Consider the following 13481-nt stretch of genomic DNA (forward strand, 5'->3'; position numbering starts at 1 on the left):
CTGAGTGGTAGTGTGAGTGACTGTGTGTGAGTGCTGTACTGTACTCTGCTGTACTGTACTGCTGTACTGCACTGCTGTACTGTACTACCGCACGCTACTGCTGTACTGTACTCTACTACTGTACTCTACAGCTGTACTACTGTACTGTACTGCTGTACTCTACTGCTGTATTGGTGTACTGTACAGCTGTACTGTACTCTACTGCTGTACTGTAGTGTACTACTGTACTCCACTGCTGTACTGTACTCTACTGCTGTCCTGTACTCTACTGCTGTACTGTACTCTACCGCTGTACTGTACTCTACTGATGTACTGTACTCTACCGCCGTACTGTACTCTACTGATGTACTGTACTCCACCGCTGTACTGTACTGCACTGCTGTACTCTACTCTACTGCTGTACTGTACTCTGCTGCTGTGCTCTACTGCTGTACTGCTGTACTGCACTGCTGTACTGTACTCTGCTGTACTGTACTCTACTACTGTAGTGTACTGTAGTGTACTACTGCTGTACTGTAGTGTACTACTGCTGTACTGTAGTGTACTACTGCTGTACTGTAGTGCAGTGTACTGTAGTGTACAACTGCTGTACTGTACTGCTGTACTGCACTGCTGTACTGTACTCTATCGCCACTGTACTGTACTCTACTGCTGTACGGGTGTACTGTACTGTACTACTGTACCTCCTCCCACAGGGCTGGCTGTCCGTGGGTAACCGGCAGAGGGCGACAGCTGCCACGGCAATGAACGACACCAGCTCACGGTCCCACTCCGTGCTCACACTCACTCTCACGCAGACGCGGGTGAGTGGGTGGGTGGGTGAGTGAGTGGGTGAGTGGGTGGGTGAGTGGGTGGGTGGGTGGGTGAGTGGGTGAGTGGGTGGGTGGGTGGGTGAGTGGGTGAGTGGGTGGGTGGGTGAGTGGGTGAGTGGGTGGGTGAGTGGGTGAGTGAGTGAGTGGGTGAGTGAGTGAGTGAGTGGGTGGGTGAGTGGGTGAGTGGGTGGGTGAGTGGGTGGGTGAGTGAGTGGGTGAGTGGGTGGGTGAGTGGGTGAGTGGGTGAGTGAGTGGGTGGGTGGGTGAGTGGGTGAGTGGGTGAATGAGTGGGTGGGTGAACGACACCAGCTCACGGTCCCACTCCGTGCTCACACTCACTCTCACGCAGACGCGGGTGGGTGGGTGAGTGGGTGGGTGAGTGGGTGGGTGGGTGGGTGAGTGGGTGAGTGGGTGGGTGAGTGGGTGGGTGGGTGGGTGAGTGGGTGAGTGGGTGGGTGAGTGGGTGAGTGGGTGAGTGGGTGGGTGAGTGGGTGGGTGAGTGGGTGAATGAGTGGGTGGGTGAACGACACCAGCTCACGGTCCCACTCCGTGCTCACACTCACTCTCACGCAGACGCGGGTGGGTGGGTGAGTGGGTGGGTGAGTGGGTGGGTGGGTGGGTGAGTGGGTGAGTGGGTGGGTGGGTGGGTGAGTGGGTGAGTGGGTGGGTGAGTGGGTGAGTGGGTGGGTGGGTGAGTGGGTGAGTGGGTGGGTGGGTGAGTGGGTGAGTGGGTGGGTGAGTGGGTGAGTGAGTGAGTGGGTGGGTGAGTGGGTGAGTGGGTGGGTGAGTGGGTGGGTGAGTGAGTGGGTGAGTGGGTGGGTGAGTGGGTGAGTGGGTGGGTGAGTGAGTGGGTGAGTGGGTGGGTGAGTGAGTGAGTGGGTGGGTGAGTGAGTGGGTGGGTGAGTGAGTGGGTGGGTGGGTGGGTGAGTGGGTGGGTGAGTGGGTGGGTGGGTGAGTGAGTGGGTGGGTGGGTGAGTGAGTGGGTGGGTCAGTGAGTGGGTGGGTGGGTGGGTGGTTGAGTGAGTGGGTGAGTGGGTGGGTGAGTGGGTGAGTGGGTGGGTGAGTGAGTGAGTGGGTGGGTGAGTGGGTGGGTGAGTGAGTGGGTGAGTGGGTGGGTGAGTGGGTGGGTGGGTGAGTGAGTGGGTGGGTGGGTGGGTGAGTGAGTGGGTGGGTGGGTGAATGAGTGGGTGGGTAGGTGTGAGTGAGTGTCTGTGTGTGACACTGGGGGAGAGACAAAGACGGCCGGGCGTGGTGGTGCTGACCACCCACCCACCCCCTCTGTGTGTGTAGCCACAGTGCCGGTAGCCTTCACAGACGCTGCTGCTGCTGCTGCTGCTACTCGCTACAGCACTTGCCCCTTATCCCCTAACAGCCGTGTGTGTGTGGGCTACCTGGGGGACGTTTGCCTTTGTGTTTCAGAGCGAGCAAGTGGCGTGTGGTGAGGTTGACCGGCACCGCATCACCAGCCGCGTGAACCTGGTGGACCTCGCCGGGAGCGAGCGGGTGAACGTGTCGCTGACTCGGGGAGAGAGGCTCCGGGTGAACACTCGCTCAGCCACTCGCTCAGCCACTCGCTCAGCCACTCACTCACTCAGCCACTCGCTCAGCCACTCACTCAGCCACTCACTCAGCCACTCACTCACTCAGCCACTCACTCACTTAGCCACTCACTCACTCACTCAGCCACTCACTCACTCAGCCACTCGCTCAGCCACTCACTCAGCCACTCGCTCAGCCACTCAGCCACTCGCTCAGCCACTCACTCACTCAGCCACTCACTCAGCCACTCACTCACTCAACCACTCGCTCAGCCACTCAATCAGCCACTCACTCACTCAACCACTCGCTCATCCACTCACTCGCTCAGCCACTCGCTCATCCACTCACTCGCTCAGCCACTCGCTCAGCCACTCACTCGCTCAGCCACTCACTCACTCAACCACTCGCTCATCCACTCACTCGCTCAGCCACTCGCTCAGCCACTCACTCGCTCAGCCACTCACTCACTCAACCACTCACTCAGCCACTCGCTCAGCCACTCACTCACTCAGCCACTCGCTCAGCCACTCACTCACTCAACCACTCACTCACTCAGCCACTCGCTCAGCCACTCACTCACTCACTCAGCCACTCACTCAGCCACTCACTCAATCAGCCACTCTTACTCAGCCACTCACTCAATCAGCCACTCACTCACTCAGCCACTCACTCAATCAGCCACTCACTCAGCCACTCAATCAGACACTCACTCAGCCACTCACTCAATCAGCCACTCACTCACTCAGCTACTCACTCACTCAGCCACTCACTCACTCAGCCACTCACTCACTCAGCCACTCACTCACTCAGCCACTCACTCAGACACTCACTCACTCAGCCACTCACTCACTCAACCACTCACTCACTCAGCCACTCGCTCAGCCACTCACTCACTCAGCCACTCACTCAGCCACTCACTCAATCAGCCACTCTTACTCAGCCGCTCACTCAATCAGCCACTCACTCACTCAGCCACTCACTCAATCAGCCACTCACTCAGCCACTCAATCAGACACTCACTCAGCCACTCACTCAATCAGCCACTCACTCACTCAGCTACTCACTCACTCAGCCACTCACTCACTCAGCCACTCACTCACTCAGCCACTCACTCACTCAGCCACTCACTCACTCAGCCACTCACTCAATCAGACACTCACTCACCAACCCACTCACTCACTCAGCCACTCACTCACTCCTCCACCCACTCACCCGACCACTCATCCGTCCACTCAGTCACCCACCTCACCACCCACCCACCTCACCACTCGCCCACCCACCCACCTCACCACCCACCTCACCACTCACCACAGGAGGGAGTGAACATCAACAAGTCACTCACCTCACCACTCACCTCACCACTCACCACTCACCACTCACCTCACCACTCACCTCAGGAGGGAGTGAACATCAACAAGTCACTCACCACCCACCTCACCACTCACCTCAGGAGGGAGTGAACATCAACAAGTCACTCACCACTCACCACCCACCTCACCACTCACCTCAGGAGGGAGTGAACATCAACAAGTCACTCACCACTCACCTCACCACTCACCTCACCACCCACCACTCACCTCACCACTCACCACTCACCACAGGAGGGAGTTAACATCAACAAGTCTCTGCTCACCACTCACCACTCACCCCTCACCACTCACCACAGGAGGGAGTTAACATCAACAAGTCTCTCACCACTCACCACTCACCTCACCACTCACCACTCACCTCACCACTCACCTCACCACTCACCACAGGAGGGAGTGAATATCAACAAGTCACTCACCACCCACCACTCACCTCACCACTCACCACTCACCTCACCACTCACCTCACCACTCACCACAGGAGGGAGTGAACATCAACAAGTCACTCACCACCCACCACTCACCTCACCACTCACCACTCACCTCACCACTCACCTCACCACTCACCACAGGAGGGAGTGAACATCAACAAGTCACTCACCACTCACCACCCACCTCACCACTCACCTCACCACTCACCACCCACCACCCACCTCACCACTCACCTCACCACTCACCTCACCACTCACCACAGGAGGGAGTGAACATGAACAAGTCACTCACCACTCACCACTCACCTCACCACTCACCACTCACCACAGGAGGGAGTGAACATCAACAAGTCACTCACCACTCACCACTCACCTCACCACTCACCACAGGAGGGAGTTAACATCAACAAGTCTCTGCTCACCACTCACCACTCACCTCACCACTCACCACTCACCACAGGAGGGAGTGAACATCAACAAGTCACTCACCACTCACCTCACCACTCACCTCACCACTCACCACTCTGCTCACCACTCACCACTCACCACAGGAGGGAGTGAACATCAACAAGTCACTCACCACTCACCACTCACCTCACCACTCACCACAGGAGGGAGTTAACATCAACAAGTCACTCACCACTCTGCTCACCACTCACCACCTCACCACAGGAGGGAGTTAACATCAACTAGTCACTCACCACTCACCTCACCACTCACCTCACCACTCACCTCACCACTCACCACAGGAGGGCGTGAACATCAACAAGTCACTCACCACTCACCACCTCACACCTCACCACTCACCACCTCACACCTCACCACTCACCACTCACCTCACCCCTCACCACTCACCACAGGAGGGAGTTAACATCAACAAGTCTCTCACCACTCACCACTCACCTCACCACTCACCACTCACCTCACCACTCACCACAGGAGGGAGTTAACATCAACAAGTCACTCACCACTCACCCCTCACCACTCACCACAGGAGGGAGTGAACATCAACAAGTCACTCACCACTCACCACCTCACACCTCACCACTCACCACTCACCTCACCCCTCACCACTCACCACAGGAGGGAGTTAACATCAACAAGTCACTCACCACTCACCACTCACCACCTCACCACAGGAGGGAGTTAACATCAACTAGTCACTCACCACTCACCACTGACCTCACCACCTCACCACAGGAGGGAGTTAACATCAACAAGTCTCTCACCACTCACCTCACCCCTCACCACTCACCACAGGAGGGAGTTAACATCAACAAGTCTCTCACCACTCACCTCACCACTCACCTCACCACTCACCACTCACCACTCACCTCACCACTCACCACAGGAGGGAGTTAACATCAACAAGTCTCTCACCACTCACCTCACCACTCACCTCACCACTCACCACTCACCACTCACCTCACCACTCACCACAGGAGGGAGTGAACATCAACAAGTCACTCACCACTCACCACTCACCTCACCACTCACCTCACCACTCACCTCACCACTCACCACTCACCTCACCCCTCACCACTCACCACAGGAGGGAGTTAACATCAACAAGTCACTCACCACTCACCTCACCCCTCACCACTCACCACAGGAGGGAGTTAACATCAACAAGTCACTCACCACTCACCACCTCACACCTCACCACTCACCACTCACCTCACCCCTCACCACTCACCACAGGAGGGAGTGAACATCAACAAGTCTCTGCTCACGCTGGGCCTGGTGGTGGCTGCGTTGGCTGACCTCCCAGAGGGTCACGGCAAGAGGCCACACATCCCTTACCGTGACTCGCTACTCACCTGGTGAGTGGGTGGGTGAGTGGGTGAGTGGGTGGGTGAGTGGTTGGGTGGGTGGGTGGGTGAGTGGGTGGGTGAGTGAGTGGGTGTGTGAGTGGGTGGGTGTGTGAGTGGGTGGGTGGGTGGGTGAGTGGGTGAGTGGGTGGGTGGGTGAGCGAGTGAGTGTTTGAGTGAGTGAGTCAGTGAGTGAGTGAGTGTATGAGTCAGTCAGTGAGTGTATGAGTGAGTGAGTGTGTGAGTGAGTCAGTCAGTGAGTGAATGAGTGTATGAGTGAGTGTATGAGGGAGTGAGCGGTGGTGTAGCGGTTAGCGCTACACTGCGCTATGAACCTGGCGACCCGGGTTCGATTCCCGCTCACGGCCAACACCAGTGACGATTATCTGAACCGATCCCGGGCCTCCCCTAGGTCGACTCAGCCTGAAATGAGTACCTGGTGCGGTGTTTAAACATTTCCACTAAGGAGACAAAGGCGGTCGGGCGTGGTCCTGGCCACCCACCCCCTCGTGTACCGTTCCGGCCTTCATAGGTGCTCGCTAACAGCACTTGCCCCTACAGTCTGTTAAGGCTATATGGGGGATCTTTGTCTTTGTATGAGTGAGTGTGTGAGTGTATAAGTGAGTATGTGGGTGAGTCAGTGAGTGTGTGGGTGAGTCAGTGTATGAGTGAGTGAGTGAGTGTGACCCACAGACTCACACAGAGACCCACAGACTCACACGGAGACCCACAGACTCGCACAGAGACCCACAGACTCACACAGAGACCCACAGACCCACACAGAGACCCACAGACTCACACAGACTCACACGGAGACCCACAGACCCACACGGAGACCCACAGACTCACACAGAGACCCACAGACTCACACGGAGACCCACAGACTCATACAGAAACACACAGAGACTCACACAGACTCACACGGAGACCCACAGACTCACACAGAGACCCACAGACTCACACAGAGACCCACAGACTCACACAGACTCACACAGAGACCCACAGACCCACACGGAGACCCACAGACTCACACAGAGACCCACACAGACCCACAGACTCACACAGAGACCCACAGACTCACACAGAGACCCACAGACTCACACGGAGACCCACAGACTCACGGAGACCCACACAGACCCACAGACTCACACAGACTCACACAGAGACCCACACAGACCCACAGACTCACACAGACTCACAGAGACCCACAGACTCACACGGAGACCCACACAGACCCACAGACTCACACAGAGACCCACAGACTCACACACAGACCCACAGACTCACACAGACTCACACAGAGACCCACAGACTCACACGGAGACCCACAGACCCACAGACTCACACAGAGAACCACAGACTCACACAGACCCACACAGACCCACACGGAGACCCACAGACTCACACAGAGACCCACAGACCCACAGACTCACACGGAGACCCACAGACCCACAGACTCACACAGAGACCCACAGACTCGCACAGACCCACACGGAGACCCACAGACTCACACAGAGACCCACACAGAGACCCACAGACTCACACAGAGACCCACACAGAGACCCACAGACCCACACGGAGTCCCACAGACCCACACAGAGACCCACACAGAGACCCACAGACTCACACAGAGACCCACAGACTCACACAGAGACCCACACAGAGACCCACAGACCCACACGGAGACCCACAGACTCACACAGAGACCCACACACACGGAGGACTGAACTGGCACGTGTAACAGTTTAATGAGTTGCGAGCACATTTCATGAAGGCCGACGTTTTGAAAGTCGAATCACGTTGCCGCCTTCACCCCCCCTCCCCCTTCTACCCCTCCCTCAAACCCCCCTCCCCCATTGGCCCCCCTTCTACCCCCCCCCCCCATCTCCCCCCCATCTCCCCCCCTTATCTCTCCCCCCCATCTCCCCCCCCGGAGGACCTCATATCCGTATGAGTGTATATGAGTCAGTGAGTGTGTGAGTGAGTGTGCGGGTGTATGTATGAGTGTATGAGTGAGTGTATGAGTGTATGAGTGAGTGTATGAGTGAGCGAGTGAGTGTATGAGTGTATGAGTGAGTGTATGAGTGAGCGAGTGAGTGTATGAGTGAGCGAGTGAGTGTATGAGTGAGCGAGTGAGTGTATGAGTGAGCGAGTGAGTGTAACAGTGAGCGAGTGAGTGTAACAATGAGTGTATGAGTGAGTGTAACAGTGAGTGAGTGTATGAGTGAGTGTAACAATGAGTGAGTGTATGAGTGAGTGTAACAGTGAGTGAGTGTATGAGTGAGTGTAACAGTGAGTGAGTGTAACTATGAGTGTATGAGTGAGTGTAACAGTGAGTGAGTGTATGAGTGTATGTATGAGTGTAACAGTGAGTGAGTGTAACAGTGTATGAGTGAGTGTAACAGTGAGTGAGTGTATCAGTGTGTGAGTGTATGAGTGAGTGAGTGTAACAGTGAGTGTATGTATGAGTGTAACAGTGACTGAGTGTAACAGTGAGTGTATGTATGAATGTAACAGTGAGTGAGTGAGTGTAACAGTGAGTGAGTGTATGAGTGAGTGTGTGTAACAGTGAGTGAGTGTATGAGTGTAACAGTGAGTGAGTGAGTATATGAGTGAGTGTAACAGTGAGTGAGTGTAACAGTGAGTGTAACAGTGAGTGTATGAGTGTAACAGTGAGTGTATGAGTGTAACAGTGAGTGTATGAGTGTAACAGTCACTGAGTGTAACAGTGAGTGTATGAGTGAGTGTGTGAGTGTATGTGTGAGTGTAACAGTGAATGAGTGTAACAGTGAGTGAGTGTAACATTGAGTGTAACAGTTAGTGTAACAGTGAATGAGTGTAACAGTGAGTGTAACAGTGAGTGAGTGTAACAGTGAGTGAGTGAGTGTATGAGTGAGTGAGTGTATGAGTGTATGTATGAGTGTATGTATGAGTGTATGTATGAGTGTATGTATGAGTGTAACAGTGAGTGAGTGAGTGTGTGAGTGTATGTAACAGTGAGTGAGTGTAACAGTGAGTGTAACAGTGAGTGAGTGTAACAGTGAGTGTAACAGTGTAGTGTAACAGTGAGTGTAACACACCCCTCTACAGGCTCCTGCGAGACAGCGTGGGAGGTAACGCACGGACCTGGTGACAGTGTAACAGTGAGTGTATGAGTGAGTGTATGAGTGAGTGTGTGAGTGAGTGTATGAGTGAGTGTAACAGTGAGTGAGTGTAACAGTGAGTGAGTGAGTGTAACAGTGAGTGTATGAGTGAATGTATGAGTGAGTGTATGTAACAGTGAGTGAGTGAGTGTAACAGTGAGTGAATGTATGAGTGAGTGAGTGTAACAGTGAGTGAATGTATGAGTGAGTGTATGTAACAGTGAGTGAGTGAGTGTATGAGTGAGTGAGTGTATGAGTGAGTGTAACAGTGTAGTGTAACAGTGAGTGTAACCCCCCCTCCTCCAGGCTCCTGCGAGACAGCGTGGGAGGTAACGCACGGACCTGGTGACTGAGTGTAACAGTGAGTGAGTGTATGAGTGTAACAGTGAGTGTATGAGTGAGTGAGTGTATGTATGAGTGTAACAGTGAGTGTATGAGTGAGTGCGTGAGTGTGTGAGTGAGTGTATGAGTGAGTGTATGAGTGAGTGTGTGAGTGAGTGTATGAGTGTATGAGTGAGTGTAACAGTGAGTGTAACTGAGTGTACTGTACCCCCAGGCTCCTGCGAGACAGCGTGGGAGGTAACGCACGGACCTGGTGGCAGAGTGTAACAGTGAGTGTGTGAGTGAGTGTATGAGTGTAACAGTGAGTGAGTGTAACAGTGAGTGTATGAGTGTAACAGTGAGTGAGTGTATGAGTGAGTGTATGAGTGTATGAGTGTAACAGTGAGTGAGTGTAACAGTGAGTGTATGAGTGTAACAGTGAGTGTAACAGTGTGTGAGTGAGTGTATGAGTGTAACAGTGTGTGAGTGAGTGTATGAGTGTAACAGTGAGTGTATGTAACAGTGAGTGTAACCCCCCTCTACAGGCTCCTGCGAGACAGCGTGGGAGGTAACGCACGGACCTGGTGGCAGAGTGTAACAGTGAGTGTGTGAGTGAGTGTATGAGTGTATGAGTGTAACAGTGAGTGAGTGTAACAGTGAGTGTATGAGTGTAACAGTGAGTGAGTGTATGAGTGAGTGTATGAGTGTATGAGTGTAACAGTGAGTGAGTGTAACAGTGAGTGTATGAGTGTAACAGTGAGTGAGTGTAACAAGTGTGTGAGTGAGTGTATGAGTGTAACAGTGAGTGTATGTAACAGTGAGTGTAACCCCCCTCTACAGGCTCCTGCGAGACAGCGTGGGAGGTAACGCACGGACCTGGTGACTGAGTGAGTGAGTGTGTGAGTGAGTGTATGTAACAGTGAGTGAGTGAGTGTAACAGTGAGTGAGTGTGTGAGTGAGTGTATGAGTGAATGTATGAGTGAGTGTATGTAACAGTGAGTGAGTGAGTGTAACAGTGAGTGTAACAGTGAGTGTAACCCCCAGGCTCCTGCGAGACAGTGTGGGAGGTAACGTACGGACCTGGTGACTGAGTGTAACAGTGAGTGTAACAGTGTGTGAGTGAGTGTATGAGTGAGTGTATGAGTGAGTGTAAGAGTGTATGAGTGACTGAGTGAGTGTATGAGTGAGTGTATGAGTGAGTGTATGAGTGAGTGTATGAGTGAGTGAGTGAGTGTATGAGTGAGTGAGTGTATGAGTGAGTGAGTGTATGAGTGAGTGAGTGAGTGTATGAGTGAGTGAGTGTATTAGTGAGTGAGTGAGTGTATGAGTGAGTGAGTGTTTGAGTGAGTGTATGAGTGAGTGAGTGTATGAGTGACTGAGTGAGTGTATGAGTGACTGAGTGAGTGTATGAGTGACTGAGTGAGTGTATGAGTGAGTGACTGAGTGAGTGACTGAGTGAGTGAGTGAGTGACTGAGTGAGTGAGTGAGTGTATGAGTGAGTGAGTGTATTAGTGAGTGAGTGTATGAGTGAGTGAGTGTATGAGTGAGTGAGTGTATGAGTGAGTGTATGAGTGAGTGTATGAGTGAGTGTATGAGTGAGTGTATGAGTGAGTGAGTGTAACAGTGAGTGTAACCCCCCTCCTCCAGGCTCCTGCGAGACAGTGTTGGAGGTAACGCACGGACCTGGTGACTGAGTGTAACAGTGAGTGTATGTATGAGTGTAACAATGAGTGAGTGTATGAGTGAGTGAGTGTATGAGTGAGTGTAACAGTGAGTGTAACTGAGTGTATGTAACCCCCAGGCTCCTGCGAGACAGTGTTGGAGGTAACGCACGGACCTGGTGACTGTATGAGTGTAACAGTGAGTGTAACAGTGAGTGTAACAGTGAGTGTAACAGTGAGTGTAACAGTGAGTGTAACCCCCAGGCTTCTGCGAGACAGTGTTGGAGGTAACGCACGGACCTGGTGACAGTGTAACAGTGAGTGTATGAGTGAGTGTAACAGTGAGTGTATGAGTGTAACAGTGAGTGTATGTAACAGTGAGTGTATGTAACCCCCAGGCTCCTGCGAGACAGTGTTGGAGGTAACGCACGGACCTGGTGACTGACTGAGTGAGTGAGTGTAACAGTGAGTGTATGTAACACACACCCCCAGGCTCCTGCGAGACAGTGTTGGAGGTAACGCACGGACCTGGTGACTGTGTGAGTGTAACAGTGAGTGTATGTAACACACACCCCCAGGCTCCTGCGAGACAGTGTTGGAGGTAACGCACGGACCTGGTGACTGAGTGTAACAGTGAGTGTAACACACCCCCCCCCAGGCTCCTGCGAGACAGTGTTGGAGGTAACGCACGGACCTGGTGACTGTATGAGTGTGTGAGTGACTGAGTGAGTGTATGAGTGAGTGAGTGAGTGTATGTATGAGTGTATGTATGAGTGTAACAGTGAGTGAGTGTATGAGTGAGTGAGTGTAACAGTGAGTGTATGAGTGAGTGTAACAGTGAGTGTAACAGTAAGTGAGTGTATGAGTGTATGTAACAGTGAGTGTAACCCCCCTCTACAGGCTCCTGCGAGACAGTGTTGGAGGTAACGCACGGACCTGGTGACTGAGTGAGTGTGTGAGTGAGTGTATGTATGATTGAGTGTATGAGTGAGTGTAACAGTGAGTGTATGAGTGAGTGAGTGTAACAGTGAGTGAGTGTAACAGTGAGTGTAACTGAGTGTACTGTACCCCCAGGCTCCTGCGAGACAGTGTTGGAGGTAACGCACGGACCTGGTGACTGTGTGAGTGTAACAGTGAGTGTAACAGTGAGTGTAACAGTGAGTGAGTGTATGTAACAGTGAGTGTAACAGTGAGTGTAACACACACCCCCAGGCTCCTGCGAGACAGTGTTGGAGGTAACGCACGGACCTGGTGACTGTGTGAATGTAACAGTGAGTGTATGTACCCCCTCCAGGCTCCTGCGAGACAGTGTTGGAGGTAACGCACGGACCTGGTGACTGAGTGTAACAGTGAGTGTGTGAGTGAGTGAGTGTAACAGTGAGTGTATGTAACCCCCAGGCTCCTGCGAGACAGTGTTGGAGGTAACGCACGGACCTGGTGACTGTATGAGTGTAACAGTGAGTGTAACAGTGTATGTAACTCCCAGGCTCCTGCGAGACAGTGTTGGAGGTAACGCACGGACCTGGTGACTGTGTGAGTGTAACAGTGAGTGTAACAGTGAGTGTAACAGTGTATGTAACTCCCAGGCTCCTGCGAGACAGTGTTGGAGGTAACGCACGGACCTGGTGACTGTATGAGTGTAACAGTGAGTGTAACAGTGAGTGTATGAGTGAGTGAGTGTATGAGTGACTGTGTGAGTGAGTGAGTGTAACAGTGAGTGAGTGTAACAGTGAGTGTAACAGTGAGTGTATGTAACCCCCAGGCTCCTGCGAGACAGTGTTGGAGGTAACGCACGGACCTGGTGACTGTGTGAATGTAACAGTGAGTGTAACAGTGAGTGTAACCCCCCTCTACAGGCTCCTGCGAGACAGTGTTGGAGGTAACGCACGGACCTGGTGACTGAGTGAGTGTGTGAGTGAGTGTATGTATGAGTGAGTGTATGAGTGAGTGTAACAGTGAGTGAGTGTAACAGTGAGTGAGTGTAACAGTGAGTGTAACTGAGTGTACTGTACCCCCAGGCTCCTGCGAGACAGTGTTGGAGGTAACGCACGGACCTGGTGACTGTGTGAGTGTAACAGTGAGTGTAACAGTGAGTGTAACAGTGAGTGTAACAGTGAGTGTAACAGTGAGTGAGTGTATGTAACAGTGAGTGTAACAGTGAGTGTAACACACACCCCCAGGCTCCTGCGAGACAGTGTTGGAGGTAACGCACGGACCTGGTGACTGTGTGAATGTAACAGTGAGTGTATGTACCCCCTCCAGGCTCCTGCGAGACAGTGTTGGAGGTAACGCACGGACCTGGTGACTGAGTGTAACAGTGAGTGTGTGAGTGAGTGAGTGTAACAGTGAGTGTAACAGTGAGTGTAACATTGTATGTAACTCCCAGGCTCCTGCGA

General features: G+C 53.0%; 1 protein-coding gene across 1 annotated transcript in view; it reads left to right on the plus strand.

Moving 5' to 3' along the window:
* LOC142907829 (uncharacterized) overlaps positions 1-13481 on the plus strand; it is a 76322-nt gene that overhangs the window by 37532 nt on the left and 25309 nt on the right. The window contains exons 10-12 of the mRNA XM_076057648.1: positions 696-803; positions 2232-2351; positions 5851-5972. Coding sequence (XP_075913763.1) covers positions 696-803; positions 2232-2351; positions 5851-5972 — 350 coding nt within the window. The remainder of the gene's footprint in view (positions 1-695; positions 804-2231; positions 2352-5850; positions 5973-13481) is intronic.

The sequence above is a fragment of the Petromyzon marinus genome, chromosome 83 (assembly GCF_048934315.1).
Source record: "Petromyzon marinus isolate PM22_M1 ecotype Great Lakes invasive population chromosome 83, UKy_Petmar_22M1.pri1.0, whole genome shotgun sequence".
NCBI classification, from domain to species: Eukaryota; Metazoa; Chordata; class Hyperoartia; order Petromyzontiformes; family Petromyzontidae; genus Petromyzon; species Petromyzon marinus.